Raw genomic sequence first — 27,098 nt, forward strand, 5'->3', positions numbered from 1 at the left:
TGGGAATACAGGCATAAGCCGCCACATCCAGCAGTTTTTAAGATATGACTCTTCCATCTCTAACATTCTGATTCTAAAATACATCTCTACTTTATTTATTTATTTTTTTTAGTTGGAGTCGCAATCTGTCGCCCAGACTGGAGTGCAGTGGCCGCTCCTAGCCACCGCAGCCTCTACTTGCTGGGCTCCGGCGAGCCTTCCGCCTCAGCCTTCTAAGTAGCCGGAATTACAGGCCTGCGCTACCACGCCCGGCTGATTTTTTGATTTATTGTAGAGATGCGGTCTCGCTGCCCAGGCGGGTCTCGAACCCGCAGGCTCAGGCAATCCATTCACCTCAGCCTCCCAAAGGCGTGGGATGACAGGCTGAGCCACCCAGCCCGGCTACGTCTCTAATTTGAGAAGAGCAGAAACTGAGATTCACTAAATGCCCTTGAATGTCAAAATAAAGAATAATTTTGACTAAGTCTAGAGGAAAAATACAAAATCGAAAGAAGAGGAGAAGAAAATCAACCCAAATATGACCATTTTTTAAAATTTGGAAGGTGCACTCTATTAATGAAACTAAGTTAATTGCCATTAATATAATATACCATTTCACTTTTGGTTAATATAGTAAAAGAAAAATTTTGACAGTAGTTGCTGAACAAAAATGGGAAATGAGCCTAGAGTGAAAATATAGCAGGAATTCCAGGCAGGATAGAACTAAATAGAATCCCTACTGAGTTTCGGTGATGTCAAGGCCATCACTATGACAAAATCTTATCTATAGAGTAATAATATTTACATAGCAAAATTCAAAAATAACCAACAGAGAATAAAATCAACATTTGGAATTTAAAAGCCCACAGAAATGATGATGATTACAATGGAAGGTCATGTTATAAACTTACCAGGTTAGGCATTTGGACCAATATGCTTTACCTTCATCATTTTAATCAGTCCTCAAACAGACACTACTACTACAAGAAATCTTATAAATGGGGAAACTGAGGCATCTGTTGAGTTATCTGCCCTAGGATGCTCAGCTAGCAAGTGTCAAAGCTGTAACCTGAACCCAGGTTATGTGACTTCAGCAACCACACTAAACTAAACCTCTATTTAATTCAACCTGTTCTTTCAAGAAGAACCATGGCCCATAAAATTAAAGTCACATAACTGGCTAGGAAAAATTTAAACACTTAGTGATTTGGTCTTTTAATTTCATGTATTTTCACATCTTCCTAAATATAAGAAGCTAAATAATTTCATGTATTTTCACATCTTCCTAAATATAAGAAGCTAGGTGAAAGGTTAATTTTTGTTTAAAAAATAAGATTTATATGTTTTTTGAGTTTGCTCTTTATGTTTGTTAACTCACCTAATTCCAGATGAGGAGAAAGCTTTAGTATTAATGTTATTCTAATTAGTGTTACACAAACATTAGTATTTGATTAGTATTTCAATTAGATAATAATACTGTCTTTGATTAGGAATACATTACCAACACACCTTAGTCCTATGACATCAAAGAGAATAATGTGAATATATTAAAACTATTTTTTAAATTTATTTACGAACTGCCTCACTAAAATTAAAGGAATCGTCTTAAAATGAAATCTAGAAAATTAAAATTGGGAAGCAAATGAATAAAACTTGTTGTCATTAATATACAAGTGGGAGAAACATATTCATTTGGTATTCAGGGTAAGTCAACTGTCATGCAGCAGTCATGAAATATGTTTTTTCTTAATGTTCAAGAGGAAGGAATATGCAAAGAACTAGAGTTTTTTTTGTTTATTTTTAAAGCAACTGCAGTGAACTTAGTTATTAAGCTAATAATGGCACTCCAATATAGTTGTATTTTTTCATACATACTCCTTTATTTCTCCTAACTTTCAAATAAAAAATAGAATGGTAAAAAATATAATGTTTGTATATCTACACACAAGTGCTTGGGGTAGTGGTTGTGAAGGGGTAAATAAATGAGACATGAGAAAAATGAATACAGGCAAAATCTAACCAGACATTATAATCCATCACTGATCCCTAAAGGGCACTGAGAATATGTAAATGTGTGAATTAGAAAACACATTCAAGGTTGTTGATAAACTTGATAGGATAATCAGCACATGCTGACAGACTAATGAAACCAATGAACTGATAGGGCAGCTTATCTTCTGGGCCATTTTTTTTTCTTGTCAAATGGAGGCTAATCAAAATGTATCAGGAGATAAAGCAAACACTAGGGGGATTTAACCCATTTGATTAGAAGATGAACTCACTCTCTGAGAAAATTACAGTTTCCTGAACAACTGAAACCACAAAACCTGATCAGCTGACAGACCTTCACATAAAATTAAACAGAAGGCATCAACCATAATTATAGAAGAAATCTGGAATTTACAATTATACTAGGATCCTCCCTTTGAAAATTGTTAGGGTGCTTTCCAGGCTGGGCAATGCTACCATCTTCTATAATGGAAAAAGAAGACAAAGGAGTAAGCAATAGCTCCAGGGACACACTTATCTTTTACTGCCTGTGCGTGCTCAGCATCTGTGTAACCATATGAGGGACACATCGCAAGACACCAAGTGAAATTTCAAATTTATTTACATAAAATAATTGAATGAATTTTCTGAAATAACTAATTATAGTGAACACCACCACTTTCCATCAACAATAAAGATAATGCATGCAGTCTGTCACCAAGGACCTCAGAGCCCTATCCTAATTTAAAGAAAGATGTCTTGCTTGATAACTGAGGAAAATTGGGAATAAGTCTGCACAGGCCCTGGAGTTGAGAATAAAATCACAAACTAAAACAACGTGCGTCTTCAGACAAAGCTAGGGAAAGCAATTCTTTCAGTATTTATTTTGTCCTAAAAACATCTAGCATGAAAATAAAAAAGTTAATTCAACTGATAAACTTACACACTCCAAGCAATATTTTATTAACATGTACATTTCTTGTGCATAAATAGATTGATGGTAAATTGGTGGATGGTAGAAGACATTGTTTTAAATCATATTAAATAAATTTTAAGGTCAAAAGTACATTTAATGAAGGTAGATTTTAGCTTTTAGTAATTATACCAAAGAGAAAAAAAGAAAGAAAAAACTAAAAAACATTCCAGTGGACTCTCTAATATAAGCATTGAATCAGTCTACTGTTGCCCAGACAAACGGGGGGGAGGGGTTTGTTTTTCATGTCAATATCATGAAATAAACATTTTAACTTCTTTCAAAATATACACATTTTTTGTTTACTGATCTGTGCCCATTCTGTCTCTAAACTATTTCTAAATTTGCTGTTATTTGAAAGGACGATAACATGAGTGTTTTTGCCAGGTGTATATTTTCTAGTTGCAGGGGGTTTGGGGTTTTTTGTGTGTGCACTCAGGCCATAAAGCTGTTATCAAATTTCAAATCATAGAAAGTAGAAACATAAAATAATCCTGGACATGATGTAGTCTAATCTTACTTATTTTATCTGTATGAGAGAGGCCTAGAAATATTTTAAAAAATCAGGTTTAATGAAAAGGGAAAATTGGAGTTTGAAATTTGCACTTTAGAGAAAAAAAATATTTGATTTAAGGACAAAAGTAAATGCTTCTCTTTCTCATCTCAAAAATAACATTAATCAATTAGCAGAGCATGTTAAACTTTAGGGATTTGTTTCCAAGAGTCTTAGGCTGAATATGTGGTTTTCAGCTGCATCTATCATCAAACAGCTGCAGTAACAATTTACTACAAGGAAGGCAGGGATCAATAACATGTGATAGGCAGATATTTTATTAGAATTTCTAGTTCTTTGAGTTCTTATAACTAGAAAAATCCATTCCATATATTTACATACTTTCTGACAAATAGTAAAATTAATTTACTTATTCAACATAGAAAAAAGAAATAATTCTAGTAGCACATTTACAGTCTGCACAGTCTTGTTTTAATTCTAAATTACTCTAAAAAGACATAGTGTGATCAACATCCTGATCAATGAAAACCATACAAGTTGGCTTACTTATCTCATCTTTTATAAGCATCAATGTTCATGAATCTCTACATCATAAGATGCTTACTTTGGAAAATCCTCTAGTTTAAGAAAGTAACGATCAAAAACAATCAAGAATTCGATAAATTCACTGACATTAATGTGTATTTTATTCATCTCTGAACATACTTGAAAGATTACACACAGATGCAAGATTAGTTTTACAATCTCTAGATTCTAGCTAGTACTCAGGAGCCAGATGGGCTTGACAGGCCCTTGCAACAATTCTGGGCTGTGACCAATGTGTTGGGAATCACTATGTTGTTGTTGTGTTGTCTTCTTTTCTCTCTTAGAAGCAGGGATACAAGTATATGTTTGTTATATGGATATATTGTGTAGTGGTGAGGAGTGAGTCTCGATGGCCCATTCCCTAGACAGCGAAAACTGAACCCAATGAGTAATTTTTGAACCATAACCTTCCTTCTTGTCCCCCTCCTTGGTGACCCCAGTGTCTTTCCATCTTTGTGGTCATTTAGTTTTCGCATATAAGTAAGAACATGCAGGGTTTGGTTTTCTGTTTCTGAGTTAGTTCATCTAGGTTGATGATTTCCAGCTCTATCCATGTTGCTACAAAGGGCATGATTTCATTCTTTCAATGACTGCATAGTATTCCATGGTGTATATAATCCACGTTTCTTTATCTGGTCAATTGTTAGAGGGTACTTGGTTTGTTTCCATGATTTTGCTATTGTGAACAGTGCTGTAATGAACATATGAAAACAGGTATCGTTTCTTTTTCATTTTCCTTTCGATAGATCCCTAGTAGTGGGACTGCTGGGTTTGAATGGTTTGATTTTTAGTTCTTTGAGAAATCCCCATATTGTTTCTCATAGAAGTTGAACAAGTTTATAATCCCACTAATGAAGAATGAGAGGAACTGCTATGTTAACGCATTTATTTGTTCATGTCAGACCAAATGTGCCCTGTCAGAATTGGAATATGACACCCAACTGTGAACAAAGTTTCTTTGTGAGGATTAATATGATTTGTTAGAATTCCATTTAACACAAGCATCAGTGTTAATTTATCTGCAGGTCCCTGATATATCAATTTTAAAATATTAATGTTTTACTTACCCATCATGTTGTACAAGCTCTGTGGGGCAAACTGCCTTGGCATTTTCTGAATAGCTTCCTTGTATACACTAAGGGCTTCCTAATTTATAAAAAGAGAGAGCGAGAAAGAGAAAGAGATAAATCATTGCTAAAGTACAGGGATATTCACTGAAAATACGGTAATAACATTCTTCCAAAGCTAAAACCATCCACTGCTATTTCTAAATAGTTCAGTAGAGGAAAATAATTGAGCTGTCCTTTGGTAGGGTACTATCACAATTTCACGAATGAAAATACCCAGCCCCGTCAGTTAAGAATGAAATGGTTTAACAAGGAGGGGAATGTTAGCAAGGTTCTTTTAATATAAATTTTCCAGTTCACACAGATTATTAAACTTTTAAATAACACTAAAAAAGAAAATCACATTTGGAAGTTCTCTATTAGTCATCTAAAGTCCATCATTATTTTAAGTCAGAAAACCTGGTGGGATCTAATAAAATATTAGCTAACAAATCTTCCAGATACTGAGACTCACTGAAGCTATTAAATGCAATTATTTTAAAAGTTGTATCTACATCCTTGCATTAGTCTTAATACATTGTATAGGAGTATGTGTGTACAACGGGAGGCAGGTAGAAGGAGGGAAAGACAGGGGCAATTGGGAATATATGTGTAGCATGTATCCCATGGGGGGGCACAGCTGGATCACCTCCTAACTTATTGTACAACATCTTGTTATACACTTTTCCTTTCCCCTCCATTCAAAAATAATAAAATTAGATTTTATTCCATTATAGTTTTAAAAAGAATTAAGAGAAACAGGTAGGATTTATATCAAATCACTTTCTTAATAATCAGAGTAAAATTAATATATTTTTTGAAAATATCAAACACTGGGTATAGGGTAACAATTCTAGAAACCATGTCTTGATCATCAAATCAAAGAAATGGTGAGCAAATAATCTTGAGAAGCATTGCATGTTATTTCCCATTCTTAAATAGTAACAATACATATTGACATACTATAATTGCTCTGAGAAACAGGAAAAAATCTATTAAATTTTTATTCAGAAGAAGCTTTTTCCAAACAAATTTGATCACAAAGCCCTTTTAATGTGAACACATTAGTTTATCAAAGGACAGTCAAACGATGTGTACACATATTCTTTTTTTTTTTTTTTTTTTTGAGTTGGAGTCTCACTCTGTCACCCAGACTGGAGTGCAGTGGCCACTCCCGGTCACTGCAGCCTCGACCTGCTGGGCTCTGGCGATCCTTCCACCTCAGCCTTCCGAGTAGCCGGAACTACAGGCATGCACTACCACGCCCAGCTGATTTTTTGGTTTATTGTAGAGATGAGGTCTCGCTGCCCAGGCGGGTCTCGAACCCGCGGGCTCAGGCAATCCACTCACCTCAGCCTCCCAAAGGCGCGGGATTACAGGCTGAGCCACCGAGCCCGGCCACATATTCTTTTTCTAAAGGACAGTGGTCCTGGCAAAGTGATGGTAGGTTAGAAAACATTGGGACTAGATCAAAATAAGGAGGAAGGAAAAGGACAGAGAGGTACTGGCCAGACCTCATAGTGTCCCTGCTCATGATAGAGTTTTCCCAGGTTGTACAGACAACTGGTAACAGAGCTCTTGTGTGCATGAGGGTCCTTTAGGTTTTCATCTGGGATCTCAGAACACTTTAAGAAGGTACGTCGAGCTTCTTCTGTCTTTCCTTGGTTCATTAGGATAATACCGGTGTTTAAATATGCAGCTGAGGGAAAAAAGTAGAAAAAGAAGTGTGAGAAGACAATATATACTATAGATAAAATAAACTTTGCTTCAGTTTCACTTTTATGGATTATTTTTCATTAAAAAGAAAAAAATGGCTGGTCATAGTGGCTCATGTCTGCAATCCTAGCACTTTGGAAGGCCAACACAAGAAGATTGCTTGAGGCCATAAGTCCAAGACTAGCCTGGGAAGCAAAGCAAGGACTCGTCTTTATTTTAAAAAGAAATAAAAACATAAAGTTAGAAAGAGAACAACATTAATAACAAAAAAAGAAGCATACTTATGGAACAAATAATCATAGGATCCATAATAGCAGTGGAAATTGAAGATATCACTTCAAAATGTATAAAATAGTTTGTCCTTAAGGAACTCCAAATATATTAGAGCCTAAAATACAGTTGAGTAAAAGTTATAGCTATTGTATTGCTTAATGATTAATGAACATCAAAATATAAGGAAATTGAAAGAGATATAATTCTTTAAGGTTTAAAACTTAATTGCCAGTATTCAGAAATAGGAGCTCCGAGTGTTTTCTCTGTGAGGCTGCAAATCACAGAGATAATTTTCATGAATGAAAAGAGAAACTTTAAAAAAAAAAAAGTGAGTATTACTTACAAGCTAGGGTAGGCCTGCTCCCTATGGCCAACTTATAATAATGTAGTGCTTCTGCAAACCTGCTGTTCTCCTGTAGAAGTAACCCTCTGCATGAGGAAAACAGAAATTTGGAGACAAGACTGTATTACATATAGAAAACTACAAATTTTATTTTATATTCCCCAAATAAAGATGTTAATAATGCAATAAAAATGCTAACCTGGTAGCATAAAAATAAATTCTAAAAAGAAGAAAATGATTCCTCCAGAGAGAAAATACTAGATAGGCATCAGTTATATTTATACTGCATTAGAAAGTATTAAGAAGTACTTTCAAAAAGCCTTTTACCACCACTGAACCCCTTTTTAAGCTGTCTTTTCTCTCCCACTAGAATAACTAAGCACCTGGATTTCTTCTTATAGCTTACACATTTTCTCATCACTTCAGAAAGGAAACTTGTCTAAGACGGTGATATGTGTTTTCATGGAAGTATGAGATGCCTCCCACTAGTCATGTTGCTTGGGAAATATCAGTCCATGACTGCCCAAGAAGCAAAAGGTAGTCCGGGTCTATAGCAAAAGTAAAGTCAGAATTTAATCAGATGCTATAAAGGAACAAAGAAAAAAGATTGCAGGCTATCCGTGTGGCTATTTCTTTGCTATCTGAATTTGGTCATATAAGTTTGAATTTCAGAACACTGTGCAAATTTCAGTTAAGTGTTCTGAAAAGAAAAAATAAAAAACACTTTATCTGCAGAACCTAAGACTCTAGGGTCTTTCTGGGAGCCTCCTTAGGTAGTGGCTTTATGTAATATTCCAGTCATTCCAGACCCCGTACTCATGACCTAAATGAAAATCGATTCCCATCATGTCTATGAAAATAACCTGTCAGGGAACTGAACTAAGTTCAAAAAGCTCTCACAGAGGGCCTTTTGGCCTATCCTCATTGTCTTGTAATCAGTAAGTATCTTACAGACATTCCACACATCTATTGAGTCTGAGTACTGCAGTTATCACTTCAAATTGCAAATTCAACTCAGCAGCTGCTGAGGCCTTTAAAAGACTGGTAAAATGGTGGTCAGAGAAAAGAGAAGCCTACTGACAAAAATGTACCATTTGGTTGAGCATTTAAAAATACTCAACTTATTATTTAATATGCATCTTGAGAAAATATTTAAAATTGAAGAATGCTCACTGGTGTCATCAACACATGATAATCTCATTGTTTCTAATACTTGCTAAAACTTCATTTGAATAGGTTAAAGAATTCCCAAACACATTACGATCACTTTCATATATACATAAATGTACATTTCTATAAAATTTTTGAGCAACAATTAGTTTGATTATGAAATTAATATGCTGTGCTGTCAATTTCACTTTGCTGTCGCTGGAAATAAGAAAAAACAAGATTTTTGCAGTAGTCAAGGATTTGTGGAAAACAGTAGTATTTAAAAGTGGGTAAAATTGATAAAGAGAAACAGCATATTTTTCAAAAAGAAATATTTTTATAACAATATTTATTGTTAAAATGCTTTCCTGTAAACTAACCTCATATACATTATCTAGTTTCTGAAACTACAACCCTAACTGTCTTTATTGCTTTCCTTTCAAATTCAGATAAAGAGATGCTTCTTCTTTGATAGGAAACTAAGGCCACCAGAAGAGAAATGACATCTAGATATTTAATTCTATTTTTTTTCTAACTACTTTAGAAATTAAAATCCTTCAATTAGCCTCTATTTGGCCAATATCTTCCATCTCTTTTTCCATACATTTTTCTTTGCCTTAAGACTACAAAAATGTACATGTGCCTCTGAGATTCAAGGGAAGAAAATACTCCTAACAACCTTTATTCATTCCCATATTCATCTATCACTATGGCTTATTATTTTGTTCTTCTCTTAAAAGTCAGATTTTCTTTAAGAATGATCTATGGAGCATAGTATGTCTAATGTATCAGGTCCCATTTACCTCTAAATCCCGTTCAGGTTGTGTTTCCATTAATTCTCCTAAAACGTCCTATCACATTTTTACTAATTAACAAATCCTCAAAATAGTGCACATACGGGAACTACCCACTTAACCATTGCATATTGAGATTACTGAATTACTGAAACTCTGTTGGTTTCTGGGAGACCAGTCTCTCCTAGTTCTCTTCCATTCTTGAGACCTCTTGAAAGCACCTCTTGAAAGCAACTCCTTTTAAAGGAGTTGGTGCTTCATAGGATTTTCTCTTTGCCTCTTCAATGGCTAAAAGAAGTCTCTGCATGACATCATAATGTGGCTCATGTATGTGCTGACTGCTCTCAGTTCTGAAGTAATGATCTCTCCTGTCATCCGGATCTGTTTTCAACAAGCTGACTGAGTCACATTAATCTAGAGGTTCACTGGAATTTCAAAACCAACACATCTAAAAATTGAAACCAATATCTCCTACCTAAAAAGTGACAGATACATGAAACGAAAGAAATAGAAGAAAAAAAAATCTCCTTCGTCATTAATCTCATCATTCACTCTAGCTGCAGATTATGACTCTTAATTCTTCACTTATCTTCACAATTCCATGTTTTGTAAAGTCTCTAAAGCCCAAGGATTCCTTTCTCTAAGGCTCTTTGCTCTGCCCCTCAAGGTTCATCTTTATGGCTCTGTCAGAGCCCTTTTTATCTTTTCTGTCACCTGAATAACTGAAATATCCCACTAATTAGTCTCCATGTAATTACATTTCTAAAGGGCAAATACCCTATTAGGCTAGATGGAATGAATATGAAGGAAATGAGCACATATCTTTGGAATGAATATGAAGGATATGAGCACATATCACAATGTGCCTAAAGCCCATAAACCTTGAAAACTGATGCACTTCACCTCCTGGGATCCTCCATGTTGATTTACTATATTCCTGTCATTTTCCAATGCATAAAATATACAAAGAGGAAAATCTGATTAATAGTGTGATAACCACACCTAAACCATCCTGTTCTGCCTGCCTTATTCTTGGGAGGCTCCTAATCACCTGGAGTCATGCAGCAGGTAAATTTCTAGGATTAGATAAATGTGGCTCTTCGAGTTACAGTATCATCTTCTACATCATGTGAAGAAAGTTAGCAATGGATTGAGTCCAAGTCTGATGGCTGGGGTGACTGATTCCTCATGGGCTAAGGATTTAATTGAGTATTAGCTATGCTATAATATGGATGTTGCAAATGTGAACAAGACAGAGATGCACTCGCCCATGGGTGCACAATTTACTGGGGGGACAAATAAGAAAGCAAATGCTGTGAAAAATTACTATAATAGAGGACTAACACTGCTGGGCCCAGGAATGGACAAGGGAAGGTCGACAGTCCAAATGACTTTGGCAGAGGCTTCAAAGCATGCAGCAGTAAAAAGGGTCATCAGCTTCATGTTACAACGGAAGAAAGAGAGGAGCAGAGAATCCACCAAATCAGTCTAGTTTTTGTGGTCAGTAAGAGGCAAAGCCAGAGTTAGAATTATTTCTCTGTTAGATACTAACTCCCATGCTCTTTCTAGAAGGAAAAGGGAAGAGGAAAGATAAAATAATTCTAGGTCCAAGTGTGTGACATTATGTTTCTTTTTGCTCTAAATTTCCCCAGATTTTGTAAAACTTACATTGATACACTGAGAAAGAATGAAGTGTCATTTTGGAAGTTCAGAATGAATTTGGGTTCATTGCATACCATTATGACCAGGCTTCTGTTATTGCTATTTTCCCTATTTATACAACCCAGCCTTTATTTTATTGAAGATATGATAGAGGAATAGAAATCCTTCACATCACAATAGTTACAGTAATAATAAAAATGGTAGTTAAACTTACTCAGCACCTATACTATGTGGAGCACTTTATTTATATTAATATATTATCCGATAATCATGTTATGAGGTAGGTTATTATTACTTGTTTCATTATGTAGTTGATAAACATCATTATAATGAAATAATAATTGGGAAAGAAAAGGCTAAATAACACACCAGAAGCCACACAATTAATAAGAGATATGTCCAAATTTTATCCTGGCAGTTTGGTTCTATCATTCATACCAAAGGCTTTTCCACATCTGTTTAAAAATGATGACATAGTTTGTTTACATGCTGCTCATGTCAAAATCTTCTGGTTTCTATGTATATTTAAAACAAAAAACAAAAAAACAGAGCACACTTTAATATAGCATCAAGCCTGAATCTAATTAGAAATAACTTTAACCATATTATGTGAAGTTGTTGTAAATATATTAATGCCACATATTAATGTGAAGTTAAAGTGCTTTCTGGGGGAGAAATTGAAACAAAAAAACAAAAACAAAAAAACTTTAACTGATTTCTTAAATTACAAGTAGTAGAGTCAATTTAATATATCTGCGTGTGTAGTAGATATAATATAGCATTTTTTAAAGAATGTATATCTCAGTTTCTCCTTCAATGATTTATCTTTCAGGACAACAGTCACTGAAATTAAGCAGTAAATGATAAAGAATATAAACTGGGGGAAGAGAAAGAATAAGTATGTTTTAGTCAAAAAAAGAAAATTTATCTCGACACATGAACTACTACTACTAATTGTTACACCTAAATTCTAGAAATTAATCACTTTGCCACAAGAAAAAAAATTAAATGTTATACCTTAAATCCCTTTACATTTTATTTTTTCCCACATAGTCTGGGAATTAATAACTGTGCGTGTAGAACTTTTCTCTGTGAAAGTTCTGCCCATCTTTTCCCCAGTTTCCCCTAACAACCCTGTCACTGTCTAAAATACTATTTTATAAAATCACAATAATCTGGACGCTTGATTATGAAAACCAGTCAATTCCAAGATAACAATGCATTGGACAGAGCTGAAAGCAAACATTAAATGTAAATAGGCATATAAATCCCTAGTTGATTCTAAACATCGACAGAGACAGAAGGAGGACATTTATTTAGCACAGTGATTCTCAACCAGGGGTGACTTTTCCCTCCGGGGAATATTTGGCAATGTCTGGAGACATTTATGACTGTCACAACGGGTGGATGTGACTGGCATCTAGTGGGTAGAGGCAAGGAATGCTGTTAAACATCTTACAAGGGACAGAACAACCTTCCACAGGAAAGAAAAACCTAACCCAAAATGTCAACAGTGCTGAAGTTAAGAAACCACGATTGGTATTTCACATCAACTAACTGAAACACATTTCTTGTAAATAAGGACTTTGTGTCCCTTCTAATCACGCCCACAAACTATACAAAGAAGATATAATATAGGAAGGCAAATTGAAAGGAGTAAATTATTTTTCAATAAAAAAATCTATTGTTTCTACTATTTTCACAAAAAAGAAAAATGAAATTTTCTAAAAAGTAAAAAGACAAAGCATTCCCTTCCCTATTTCTGTCAATATATCTGAACAAATTGTCCATTTCTCTTTGTAATTAAGATTGCCCTTTAGATAGAATTGACAAACATCCACATCATTACATGAAGTGACTTTTTGCCTCTGGTTCTAACAAAACTCTTTAAAAAGGGTTGAAATATGTGATATCCATGTTTTGGAACGAAAAAAGCACATCAGGAGATGAAAAGTATACTTTCCAAGAGTACATATTACAGCCACAAAAGCTGACATCTACACAAAACATGGGGAACCCGGATTCTGCTTACAGGGAACAATGTAGCCTCAACACCAGGGAAATACTAACAGATATAAAGTTTCTTTTTATTTCACTAAAGCACAATTTGTGGCACTCCTACAGTACATTAAACATTGATAATAAGATTACTAAATGATGAATAAATAATTTTTGAATGAATTGTCTCATGGTGAAGACAGACAAGCAAACAATCACAATGCTGTGTAAAGAGTGTCATGATAAAGTGTAAGGAATTTGGGAACTCAGAAAAGAACACCTACCCAAGATAACAGGTCAGATGAAGTTTCTAGAGAGGACAAGAAACAAAGGACATGTCAGGAAAGCCAAGGACAACACTCCAGACAGATCAAGCCACACACATGAAAAGTCAAAGCTACAGAGGATACTAATTTTGACCTAATAATAGCAATACTAACAGGATTCACGGAAATGAAATGACATGATTTATGTAGGAAGCATTTAGGAAACTGAAAAGCTAAGATAACTGAAAATTAAGATATATTATTGGAAATGGGTTTTAATAATAAATAGTTTTGCTATTCCCTGGGCAAAAAATACTTAGCAATAAAAATAAGTCAGATAACAATGTTTACAGGCAATAATACATAAGATATTTCATAATCCCTAATGCCCAGTTATCGAGAAAAATATCATGCACATCTTAATTAAAATATTTTCTGAATTTTTTTATTATCCTTGAACACATATAGAAACTTAGAAACTAAGGTTTGTTTGTTGTTTTTTTTCCCTCAGAGATAAGATATACATTTTAGCTGCTAAGTTTTTTCTTAAGGTATTTATGCATTTGAAATTTTCAAACTGAAATTAATTAGCTTTGGTTGGAGTCATATATAAACTCTGCATCAATTCACATTTTCTAATCAAATTTACTAATTTAGCTAATGACTAATGAGATTTTTACATAATTTAACTGTGAAATAAGATTACAGATGCATTTCCTCTGTTTTTTTCCTTCAAGAATTATGCTTAGTTTCAGGCAATGTTTATAATAGGACGCTTAGAAAAGTAAATCTTTAATCTCTATCATCAAACAGAAGTGGTAATTTAATAGCATGGTACATTCAAAAACACAAATGCCCCCAAATCTTGCTTGATAAAATAGATATGAAGCAAAATTCTCAAGTGACTATACAAGCAATAAAGAAATTTAAAGTAAAATGGGTTTTAATTTCAGATACTGTAAACAAAATAAATAAGTTACTATTCTTTGAATTAATTACAGTAATTCTAAAGTTCAGAATAATAAAAGAACTTAGAAATTAAGTACCTAATATGCATTAACCACTGTGTTAGGCACAGAAAACACAAAAAGAACCATGATCAATCATGCTGCTAGATTTGGTGATGTGACCAAACTCTGTCCAAGAAAATGAAAGCCCAATTATCTTGTGTTGCTTTAGGAAATGTCCTTTGTCCTGCCTTTCCCTTCCTCCATCCTGCTGGCTTTAAGTCCTGTGCTGGAGATGATAGGGGGGATAATTAAAACAAGACCAGAAAACCAAGCCCTTCATGAAATTGTCCAAACAGCCTAGGGACTACATATTTTAGGTCTTCCTTTTTATAAGGCCGACAGTAAAACTGCAAGTAGTTTAAGCTACTGTTATTTTGGGTTTCCTATCACTTGCCAACCAACCTCTTCCCAACTGACAAAATGCTATATGAACTATTTGTGTGGTTTTTTTAAATATGCAAAACCACAGAATATGTAACATCAAATATGGCTCTCATTGAGAATTTTAAGGAAAAAATTTTAAATTACATTAGAATGAATACAAAGTACGAGTTGTCTGGTTTTGTGTGATAACCAGATAGGCAACTGCCAAGTATAAAAATTGAAATTAAAATATTTAATTAAAATTATATAATTTCAGAATGTAATGACAGCATGAAATTGGAACTCTTAAATTAAGCTCCTAGACATCTGAGTGCTCAGAGTTAACACTCTTTGCCCAAAAGAGTAATAACATTAGTAGGTTTTTCTTAAAAACATGTCAATCCTCTCAATACTCAAATACTAGAAAGAAGAAAACTCACAGAAATTATTAAGCAGAGTAGAAACAGATAAATTTTTCATCTCAAGAAAAAAAAAATCAACAGGATATGTTTGAATCTGAGCTTCCAGGGAGATACCAGAGACAAAACTATACTTTCTGGTCTCATATGGTACTTCTGTAGCTTTAAGATTATCCTAGGATAATGGACTTTATATTTGAGAATCAAGCAAAATAATTCTTCTTATTCATATTACTTTTCTCCTCCATATCATATCTCTATTTCTCTCCCTTCTTTGCCTTAATTTTTTTTATAATCAATATTTTTTATTATGATATTGTGGGGTACAGTTAAGGGTTAGGTATACAAATATGCTTCGTTCAGGCACCCTTGTTGATTAGAGGTGTCTCCCCACCCTCAGACATTTACTACTGTTAATCCCATCTCCCTTCCCCTCCCCACCCCCGATAGTTCCCCACTACTGCCATTTTCTTATAGTATTACATTGGATGTTCAAGGTCCACTATATGAGTTAGAACATGTGATACTCAGATCTTTGTTTCTGTGAGAGATCACTCAGTATTATAGACTCTAGTTCCATCCAGGTTGCTGCGAAATTCATGATTTTGTTCTTTTTTACAGCTGTGTAGTAGTCCATCATGTATATGTACCACATTTTTAAAATCCAGTCCTCTTTTGATGGACAACATGGTTGCTTCCAGGCTCCTGCTATTGTGAACAATGCGGCGATAAACATATGTGTGCAGTTATCTTTTTTATACAGTGATTTCAGTTCTTTAGGGTATATTCCCAGTAGAGATTGCGGGGTCATATGGGAGGTCAATATTTAGAGCTTTCAGGAATCTCCATACTGTTCTCCACAGAGGTTGCACTAGTTTGCACTCCCACCAACAGTGTAGAAGTATTCCCTTTTCACTACACTCTCTCAAGGAACGGTTACTTTTTGTTATTGATAATTGCCATTCTGACTGGAGTTAGGTGGTATCTCAGTGTGGTTTTGATTTGCATCTCCCTGATGTTTAATGAGGTTGAAAATTTCTTCTTGTCTGTGGGCAGCTCGGATGACTTTGAGAAGTGTCTGTTCATGTCTTTTGCCCACTTTATTATGGGGTTGTTTGTTTTTTTCTTTTCAGTACGTTTGAGTTCCTTGTAGTTCCAAGATGTTAAGCTTTTGTCAGACCTGAAGTTGGCAAGTACTTTTTCCCAGTCTGTAGAGTGTCTCCCTGCTCTCTTGATGATTTCTTTGGCTTGCAGAAGCTTGTCAGGTTAATGAGGTCCCACTTGTCTATCTTCTCTCTTATGGCCTGTGGGTTTTGGGTTTTGTTCAGAAATTGGATGCCAGTTCCAATTTCCATGAGGGTATGTCCTTCATTTTCTAAGGTTCTTATGGTTTGAGGCTTTACATTTAGGTCACTGATCCATTTAGAGTCAATTTTGTGTGTGTGGATAGATAGGGGTCTGGTTTCAATCTTCTGCATGTGGTCAGCCAGTTTTCCCAGCACCATTTACTGAATAGGTTCTCCTCTCCCCAGTGGTAGGTGGTGGAGGCTTTGTCAAAGATGAGTTGGTTGAGAAATTGAGGTTTTGCTTCTGGAATCTCAATTCTATTCCATAGGTCTATATGCCTGTACCTGTACCAATACCAAGTTGTTTTGATTATTGTAGCTTTATAATAAAGTTTGAAGTCTGGTAATGTGATATCACCTGCTTTGTTTTTTCTGTTGAGGATTGTTCTGGCTATTCTTGGTCATTTGTGTTTCCATATGAATTCCTGTGTTGTTTTTTCTAGGTCTGAGAAGAATGTTGAAAGTAATTTCCTGGGTATTGCATTAAATCTTAGATTGCCTTAGGTAGTATGGACATCTTCACAATGTTGATTCTTCCAATCCATGAGCATGGGATATTTTTCCACTTGTTTGTGTCATCTTTGATTTCTTTGAGCAGTGTTTTGTAGTTTTCATTGTAAAGGTCTTTCACGTTTCAGATTAGGAAGATGCCAAGGTATTTCATTTTTTTGGTGGCTATTGTGAATGGAATGTGGTTTTTATTTGGGTTTCGGTTTGTTTATTATTGGTGTAAAGAAATGCGATTGTTTTTTACACATTTATTTTATATCCTAAGACTTTGCCAAAGTCCTTTATCACAGTAAGGAGGTTTTTGACAGTTTCTCTTAGGTTTTCAACGTACACAATCATGTCATCTGCAAAGAGAGATGATTCCTCTTTTCCTACTTGGATACCGCGATTGCCTTCTCTTCTCTGATTGTTCTAGTCAGGACATCCAATACCATATTGAACAGGAGGGGTGAGAGTAGGTATCCTTGTCTTGTTCCAGTTTTCAGGGGAAATGGTTCCAATTTTTGTCCATTTAGGAGTATGCTGGCTGTGGGTTTCTCATGGATGGCTTTTACTATTTTGAGGTATGTTCCTTGTATGCCTAGATGTTTGAGGGTTTTTATGAAGAAGTGGTGTTGGATTTTATCAAAAGCTTTTTCTGCATCTAATGATATAATCATGTGGTTTTTCTTTTGACATCTGTTGATGTATTTAATTACATTTATGGTTTTATGAATGTTGAACCAGACTTGCATCCCAGGGATGAAGCCTACTTGGTCATGATGGATGATTTTTGAGAAGTGTTGTTGGATCTGTTTTGCTAGGATCTTGTTGAGAATTTTAGCATCTATGTTCATCAAAGATATTAGCCTGTAGTTCTCTTTCTTTGTTGGGTCTTTACTTGGCTTGGGTACCAATGTGATGTTTGTTTCGTAAAATGATTTGTGGAGAGTTCCATCTTTCTCAATATCCTGGAATACCTTCAGTAGGATTGGTATCAGCTCCTCCTTGTATGTTTTGTAAAATTCTGCTGGAAAGCCATCTGGTCCAGGACATTTTTTTGTAGGTAGTTTTCTTATTACATAGTCAATTTCCTTGAATGTTACTGGTCTATTTAGGGTCTCAATTTCTTCTTGTTTCAACCTAGGCAGGTTGTGTGATGACAGAAAGCCCTCCATTTCCTTAAGGTTTTCAAGTTTGTTTCCATACAAGTATACACAGTAGTAGCTAATGATCTTTTATATTTCTTCAGGATCAGATGTGACTTCATCTTGTTTCAGATTGTGTTTATTTGGGCCTTTTCTCTCTTTTTCTTGGTCAGGCTAGCTAGGGGACCATCGATCTTGTTTATCCTTTTGAAGAATCAGCTTTTTGTTTCATCAATTTTTTAAAATTATCTTTTTGTCTGCTATGTCCTGGATTTGGGCTTTTATTTTGGTGATCTTGATTCTTCTGCTGAAATTAGGGTTTTTGTGATCTTGCTTTTCCAGCTTCCTTAGGTGGATTGTTAGGCTGCTAATTTGTGATCCTTCCATTTTCTTCATGTGCGTTTGTAGGGATATAAATTCCCCTCTTAGTACAGCTTTCATGGCATCACAGAGATTTTGGTAAGATTTTTCTTCATTTTCATTTGCTTCCATGTATCGTTTACTCTCTGTTTTGATTTCATCATTGACCCAGGAGTTGTTAAGCATCAAGCTGTTTAGTGTCCATGTTGTTGTGGGTTTTGGGGGGACCTTGTTGGTGTTAATGTTTATTTTTATTCCACTGTGGTTTAAGAAGGTGCATGATAAAATTATCATCCTTTTAAATTTGCTTATGCTTGATTTATGGCCAAGTATGTGGTCGATCTTAGAGTACATTCCATGCAGTGATGAGTAAAATGTGTATTCTGTGGTCTTTGGATGGAGGGCTCTGTAGGTATCAATTAGGTCCATTTGATCAAGAGTCACATTGAGGTTTCGGATCTCATTGCTGATTTTTTTTCCTGATGATCTTGCTAGGGTTGTGAGTGGGATATTAAAGTCCCCAGGTATTATGGTATTGGAGTCGGTATCTTTTTTTAGTTTACCTAGGAGCTGCTTTATGAAAGTTGGTGCTCCTATGTTTGGTGCATATATGTTTAGGATGGATATTTCTTGTTGATGAACCTTTTATCATTATGTAGTGGCCTCCTGTATCATTTTTAAGTTTTGATATCTTAAAGAGTATATTGTCTGAGATTAAGATCATGAGTCCTCCTTTCTTTTGTGTTCCATCCACCTGAAAATTTGTTTCCCATCCTTTTACTTTAAGACCCACCCAGGCAACTTGGTGAGACCTCATCTCTACAATAAATGAAAAAATTAGCCTGGGCGTGGTAGCGCGCGCCTGTAGTTCCAGCTACTTGGAAGACTGAGGCGGAAGGATTGCCGGACCCAGCAGGTCGAGGCTGTGGTGGCCGGGAGTATCCACTACACTCCAGTCTGGGTGACAGAGTGAGACTCCAACTCAAAAAAAAAAATGACTGAGTGTCCTTTCTAGTGAGGTGAGTCTCTTGAAGGCAATAGATTGTTGCCTGGTGATAGTTTATCCATTTTGCCATTCTATGTCTTTTCAGTGGTGCATTTAGTGTGTTCACATTCAAACTAATTATTGAAATATAAGAGTTGATCCCTATCATAATGTTCTTATAGAGTTGTTGCTGTTCTTCCTGTTTGTGTGTTGTCTTTCTTTTGGTTTTAGAGTTGGAACATGTGTGTTTTTAATCTTTTGCCTGTACTTTTGTGAAGAACGTTGTTGCTCTTTTTTCCTTTTCTTCTGTGTTCAATACTTTAAGTGTTTCTTGTAGAGGTGGTCTGGTAGGTTCTTAGGGGTTGGATATCTGGGAATGATTTATGTCTTCACTGATGAAGCTTAACTTGGCTGGGTAGGTTATTCTCGGTTGAAATTGTTTATCTTTTAGAACTTTGAAGTTAGGGCTCCAAGCTCTCCTAGCCTGGGGGGTTTCTGTAGATAAATCTGCTGCTATTCTAATTGGTCTTCCCTGGTAGGTAGTCTGACCTTTTTCTATTGCTGCCTTTAGCATTTTTTCTTTTATACCTACTTTTTTTAGGCAAATTATTATGTGTCTGGGAGTTCGTCTTCTCATTTGTTGTCTTGCAGGCGTTCTCTGAATCTCTTATGTTTGAATTTTTTCATCACTGATGAGATGAGGGAAGTTTTCTTGAATGATTTCATGACATGTTTGTTCCAGTGTGGCCTCTATTTCTCTCTCTGTCTCAGGAAGGCCAATTACTCTTAGGTTCGGTCTCTTGAAGTGATCATTCATCTCTTGAAGGTTTTTTTCTGTCTTTTTGAGCTTCTTTTCTATGTTTTTGACAGTTTAGTTTAATTCTGTGTTTTTTTCTTCAAGCTCTGAGATTCTTTCTTCTGCTTGGCTAATTCTTCTTTCCATGATTATTAGTTTGTTATTTATTTCCATCACAATATTCTTTACTGCTATTATTTCTAACATCAGCTCCTTCCTATTTTCCTCGTCTCACTTCAATTTTTTTAAATTCTCTCTGTTAATGTCTTGACGTCTGCATTTGTTGCATGTGACCAGTCATACTGAGGGCTCTTCATTGTTTGTGTTGCAAAGTCTGTCTGATCTCCCAGGGGTCTGCGTGAGACCTATATTCTTCTTTTGGTTTTTCTTCATTGGTGCAGATTTTTCCTCCCTACTTTTTCATTCCCTCCATGTCACCATCTTCTTTAATTCTGTTATTCAGGGGAAGAGGGTCGCTTTTACTTCTGTTTGTTCAATCGCCTATTCTTCTTTATGTATGCCCTCATACTTTGTTCAGTTTTGGAGTTGTACTGTAGGTTGTGGGTGGTCCTTTTTGCAGTTTTGAGATTTACTTAAGGGGGAGCTGTGATTCAAAATCTATCTGCAGGTCCTGGTATCCACTGACAGGTGTATGGATAATCTGAAACCAACTTCCCACTATCTTGGAATCTGTCCATGCAGTGGGGCTGTAGGTTTACTCCCTGAAATAAAATGAGATTATCAAAGGGAAGAGAACAGAGCAGTGTGGGGAGGAGTGAGGGTGGAGAGAGAGAGGAGTAAGTGGGGAAACAGACAAGTGTACCAACGAATGGAGAGAGAGACCTAAACTGAAACAGATAAAAACAATAGACCACAGCTACAGACTAACCAATTCCCATACAAAAAAACTAAAACATGCAATAATGCTAACATACAAGCTAACCAACCACCTTATTAGTGTGCTGTTCCTCTATACAAAGATATGGTTTACAGAGAGGAGAAAAGAGAAGAAAGGGAAGAGAAAAAAAAAAGGGAACAAAACAATAGGAATAGAATCAAGTCATTAAACAAACAGAATCAATTGAGCACACTCTGAGACTTTTTGTTTAAGTCCAATGTTCTTTTAGCTCTGATTTCTAGCTGTCTTCTCAAGCTGGTAAATTAGTTCACAGTTGGGGTCAGTTGCCCCTGGCCTGCTGTGAAGGACAGTTCAGATCACCCTCAGTTCACCACTCAAATCAGGCCTGTGTCTGTTTTTCAATCTTGTTTTTCCCATTTCGGTGTTGTTACCTTGAATCGCCAGCAGGTGGTGCTATCTCAGTTGCTCGCCCCAGAGGGGGTGGAGCCGGACAGGAGCCAGGCAGAGGCCGGAGATGAAAGCCTGCCTCAGCGCACACGGGAGGAGACCCACATCCGGCAGGACGTCACGGTGGCAGCAGAGGTTGCAGCGATCCCAGCAGCTCTTGCCTGCAGGGGCTTCAAGAACTGAAATCATGGATCACCTCAGGCGCGGGTGGCGCAATGTGCTATTTCTGCAACGGAGGCCGCGGCGGTGCTGGCGGCTGCTGTGTCTGTGGCTGCAGTGGCTGTCCAGACCGCTGGCATGTCCCAGCGGTGGCGATGGCTGAGCTCCATGTGAAGAGCAGGCTGCCAACGTTGGGATCCGTAGCCACCGGGGAGAGAGCCAGAGACCCTCTGTGTTCTCCTTTGCGGAGGGTCTCATAGACCAGGCTGCCCCATCGCCATCTTGCCAGAAGTCCTCTTTGCCTTAATTAAACTAGTTTAAATACTGGTAAAAATGGCATTTTTACAAAGACTGTTTTGAATGGAAAAGTACTATCAGAAGATGTGAATGCAAATTACTTCTTATTGAAAACACATAACTTCAATACTTAGTACATTGCTATAAGAAATAATCTGATTGAATACTTATTTTTAATTATTGCTACGTTATTTTACATGATTCTTGCATAGCTTATTTACTGTGAGCAAAACTAAAAGATGTCACTTTTTTGAAAAGGGTAAATGCTACTTGGAAGGGTATTGGGTAAGTTACTTCCCTACTATGTACTTCCCTTGCATGAAGAACAGACACAGAGATGGAGAGAAAAACAACCACCATGTCACATAAACTAGACAGATGAGGGCATATGATTCTATTACATAGCCTCTCAAAGCTGAAACCTGTTTCAGGGCATGTCACTTTCAAGAGTCACAAAACTGCCAAGTAGGTATCAGAAAATACAGGTGAGCTTCCTCTCTGGTATCCTTCTTCTGACACAGACCTACTTATTTGTTCTAAATTGAATTTTGTGTAGAGTTTGACAAGTAAATAAACTGCAATAATGTCATTCTGCTTCAAAAAGATACATTTTTAAAATTTTAATCTGTCAAACATGAAGCAGTAGGCAGCTGATCAAAATGATTTCTTTTATATTTCAAATGCATTATCAAAAACCTTATCAATTAATGTTAGGGAAAAACAAACAAGTTTTGGACTTTAAAAATATTATATTAGTTTTTCCTTAAGGATTAAAGAAAGAGAAACGTATTGTCACTATAGTAAATGTCTTTCAAAATCTGTGAAATCTCAATTAAATGGAATATTCACTACAAAGATGCTTCTCCTGAAGTAGAGCTTGGATTATGACATTTAAATAAACCTTTATATCCTGTATTAATCAATTTCTACTTGGTAACTGGTTCCGAACAAGATGCTTTACAACTATTATCCTATGTAACTTTCACAATGAACCCATAATGGTATCATTCCTATTTTAACATGAGTTCAAAGATCAGAATGGTTAAGCAACTGAAACACATTTATGTAGCTAATTATTGTTGGATCTAGGATTCCCAGAACTACACAGTATATTAATATATGCATACTTTATACTTATCTTCAGAATATATAATTAAGACTATATTTTCCTTCAATTGTTAAAAAAATGTGTGAACATATTTTCTTAGTCAAAACCAGTATACAATAGGAAGTAAAAAAGTGCATTAATACTTGACTTGACGATAGTAAGCTTTTTATATCATTTTTTTCAATCCTTATAATTAGCAATAGACAATATTACTTTGAGATATGAAAATGGTGGCAGAGTACCATAATAATACAGTGGGCAAGACTTGAGACAAGATTTAAATTCAAGCAGGATGTGGTGGCTCACACCTGTAATCCCAGCAGTTTGGGAGACAATAATACAGTGTCCACAATAATACAGTGGGCAAGACTTGAGACAAGATTTAAATTCAAGCAGGATGTGGTGGCTCACACCTGTAATCCCAGCACTTTGGGAGACTAAGACCAGAGGATGCTTGAGCTCAGGAATTTGAGATCAGCGTAAGCAACACAGTGAAATCTCATCTCTATAAAAAACAATTCTAAAAAAAATTAGCCAGGTATGGTTGCATGTGACTGTAGTCACAGCTACTTGGAAGGCTGAGGCAAAAGGATTGCCTGAGCTCAGGAAGGAGGTTGCGGCAGCAGTAAGCTAAGATTGTGCCGCTGTACTCCAGCCCAGGCAAAAGAGACTCTGTCTCAAATTAAAAAAAGAGAAAAAAAGAAATCCAGATTTGAAGCGATCAGGCTTTAAATCACACTGCACACTGGGAACATGTGTCCGTTCACAACTAAAGCATTAGTAATCTCTCTTTTCTTTCTGGCTCATATACCCAGGGTTTCTTCATGATCTGTGTCAACAAATTTCTCTCCTCTCTTTCCTTACTTATACATGCCCTTCCCAATATATAAACATCCTGGATTACATCATGTTTGGATAAACACTGCCCTCGATGATAATCAACCTCCATTTTACCAAGAAATTCATCATAACTAACACCCTTGTAAAGAGGTTTCCTCAAGTTACTCTTGGGCTCTGGACTCATTTCTCTTCATAGAAGTGTGTGCCAGTGAGTGTAGGTATAACCTCACAAAGGCACAGTCAGGGAACATTTAGGAATAGGATAAAATTAACAGCTAACAAATTTCACCTTTTATTATTATATAACTATATGTTTCTAGGCATTATTGTATTTAATCTTTCCATAACACAAACATAATCCAGTGTTGCAGATGAGGAATGAGAATTAAGCAATTTGTCTAAGGTCAGTCACAGGACCAATAAATAAATGATTTGAAGCCAAGTTTGCTTAAAGTCAAAGCCCATGCTCTGAAGTATTTCACTAAGCTGCCTCCAAGGTACAAAGGTGCCAGACAATTTAATTTTCAAAAAAGGAAACTTTTTCCTTTTCCCCATTTCTCTCCCTGTGAAAGCAAATACCTATTTTGGAAAGCCAATGTATATTTTCTGAAATCACAGTCAAATCTCCTTCAAATATTTCCTTCATCCTCTAGAAGAATTTTGTGTTTAAAAAAACAAAATTAATAAATGAAAAGCATCTAACACAAACTAGAGGCACTAACCACAAATGATTTAACTTTAAGCCTATGTAGCAATTTGCTACTTCTTATTTGCTATTCAGTGTAGATGTCTAATCATTATGTAATTTTATAGAGGAGTTAACAGTTGGATGGTGTGGGATCCTGGCACAGGAAGTCCTAAGACAGTCTTCAGGAAAAGGCCAAAGCTCGCCTGCTTAGTAAAACTCAATGTAATTAGATTGATTTCTTTATTCATTCACTCAAAACATATTTTGAAAGTACCATTATGGAAGTTTAACGACTAGCAGAAAATATACATTATTTAAAAAACAGTAACAAAACTGGGCTGTTTGTTGCTGTTATTGGTATGGTAAAACTGAGGATGATATAGTGGAAATCCAGAGCAGGAAAAAAAAAAAAATTAAGGAGTTTGTTCAGGCAGAGGAGGAGAAAAATAAATAAAACACACACAAAAAAACTAACATTTGTGAATTCCAGAGGAATCAACACTTAAAAAGTATTATATAAAAAGAGCTTCAGGGACAGATTCCATCACAGATATGGTTAGAATTTGGATTAGAGGTGTCCCCATGGGCACACAGTGATTTAATGCAATGTACTCACTTTAAACATAAATGTTCAACAAAGTGGGTGTTTTCTTTGTCCCCTAACAGCAGTGCTCTAACGAAAGTCTGCTGTTAAAGAAATAAATTATGAAAGGGGAAAAGGTATCATGTATCTTTTGGACCAGCAGGAATAGGTGTTAGGTCATACAAGAAGTTTCTAACTAAAGAATAAGGAAGATGAGGTCCAAAAATGAAAGATTGAGGCTATCTTTTTCCCCATAGAATAGATTTTTCAACCTAGAAACAATTCACTTACAGACTGATTCTGAAGTACTTGAATAGAAGGAAAACACCATTTATAACCATCTTTGTAAAGGAACATTTATGGTTTTCATTTTGGTGTAGGGAATGGATGACCCTTCAACCGAACTCAGGAGTCACAGAGAACAGGTGTCAATTCATGACCATAGTCACCCCTTAGAGGTCCTAGTAGTGGCAGGAGGAGGCAGTTGGTGGATAAGGATGGAGAATGGAGAAACAGAGCTGAGAGATATGGACAGAAGAAAGATTGGACAGAAGAGAAAATTGGTGAATACTCTCTTTTATGTATTATTTTATTCTCTTTTCTCTTTACTTCACACATTATTTAAAAGGGTCTGGGCTTACTTCCTTTGATTTCTTTTCTTTTTTCTTTTTTTCTTTTTAATGAAAACAGGGTCTAAGAATTGGCCAACTTGATGGTTTTCTCAAGTCATCAGTTGTTGCTTTTGAACAAAAGCAAACACCCTTTTCTCCAACCCCCAGTTTCAGGAGACTGAGGATACACTTTGCATGCCAGGTTCACAACCACTGCTGAAGCTGCTCTTGGAAGATTTAGAGAATTTTCAAAAGATTTCTATTTCAAATAGGCAAATTACAGGGACATACATAAACACAAAATATTTTCTTTTTAAAGGTTGCCCTTAGATAATAAATGGTGCTAAAGCCCAGACTTTCTATAGACGTCAAGACAGATGAGATTATTCCTGTAACTTGGATTTTCTACTAAGAAAGTACCTGCCTGTCCCCTTTTGAGTCTGATGAAAGTCATGGTTATCAAAGCAAGGCAGGATCTGGCTTTCCTTCTCCAGATGGTTGGTGAATTTTTTCTGACTCTGTCTTCTTTATTATCAGAATAGCAAGATGGGATCTCTTTCACCCAATCCCGTGCCATGACACCCTCTGTTAATCATTTGAACAGTAAGGGTCCCCAAGGTGCAAAGTGAAATGAAGGGGAACTACAATGAAAAATAATGAATATGTGATGCAAAATGGGCATCTGTAGATGATCTTTAGTTCTGCAGAGGTAAATGGAAGAGAAGAAGAGAGAAAAAGAAGGAAGAGAAGATTCTAAAGTAATCCATACTATATATTTCATGCAGGAGCAATTTAAGGAACATGTATGTACCTAAGTCAATATGCATTCGATAATTATTTCTTGAACAGGCGCTGTGTGCTAAGCACTATTCAAGATGCTTAGAATATATATGAGTATAAAAACAATGCTTTTGTGAAACTGACATTTTTAGCAAAATACATAATAAACTATAAATATATTTATTCTAATATCATTCTTTATTATGACAGACAGTAAATTACACTATGGACAATGCAATGCTGACAAAAATCAAGAGGGAGGCTGAGAAGGGAGGATGACTTGCACCCAGGAGTTTAAGACCAGCCTGGGCAACATAGCAAGATCTTGGTCTCTGCAAAAAAATTAAAAATTAGCTCAGTATGGTGGCGCATGGCTGTAGTTTCAGCTACTTGGTAGGCTAAGGCAGAAGAAGGATTGCCCGAACCCAGGAGTTCGAGGCTGTGGTGAGCTGTGAGCTATGAT

At 35.9% G+C, this 27,098-nt stretch overlaps 1 protein-coding gene across 3 annotated transcripts in view; it reads right to left on the bottom strand.

Annotated features, from left to right (window-relative positions):
* TMTC2 (transmembrane and tetratricopeptide repeat containing 2) overlaps positions 1-27,098 on the bottom strand; it is a 424,604-nt gene that overhangs the window by 150,876 nt on the left and 246,630 nt on the right. For 2 of the 3 annotated variants that reach the window (XM_021712338.1, XM_008058159.1), the window contains 3 exons: positions 7,479-7,564; positions 6,661-6,845; positions 5,108-5,186 (listed from right to left, as the gene is read on the bottom strand). In XM_021712338.1, coding sequence (XP_021568013.1) covers positions 5,108-5,186; positions 6,661-6,845; positions 7,479-7,564 — 350 coding nt within the window. Of the gene's footprint in view, positions 1-5,107; positions 5,187-6,131; positions 6,252-6,548; positions 6,846-7,478; positions 7,565-27,098 lie in introns of those variants that run through there. The other variant, XR_002481957.1, reaches the window with a different exon arrangement.

Source organism: Carlito syrichta, unplaced genomic scaffold, assembly GCF_000164805.1.
Source record: "Carlito syrichta isolate Samal-C Ts95f unplaced genomic scaffold, Tarsius_syrichta-2.0.1 Scaffold89687, whole genome shotgun sequence".
NCBI lineage: Eukaryota > Metazoa > Chordata > Mammalia > Primates > Tarsiidae > Carlito > Carlito syrichta.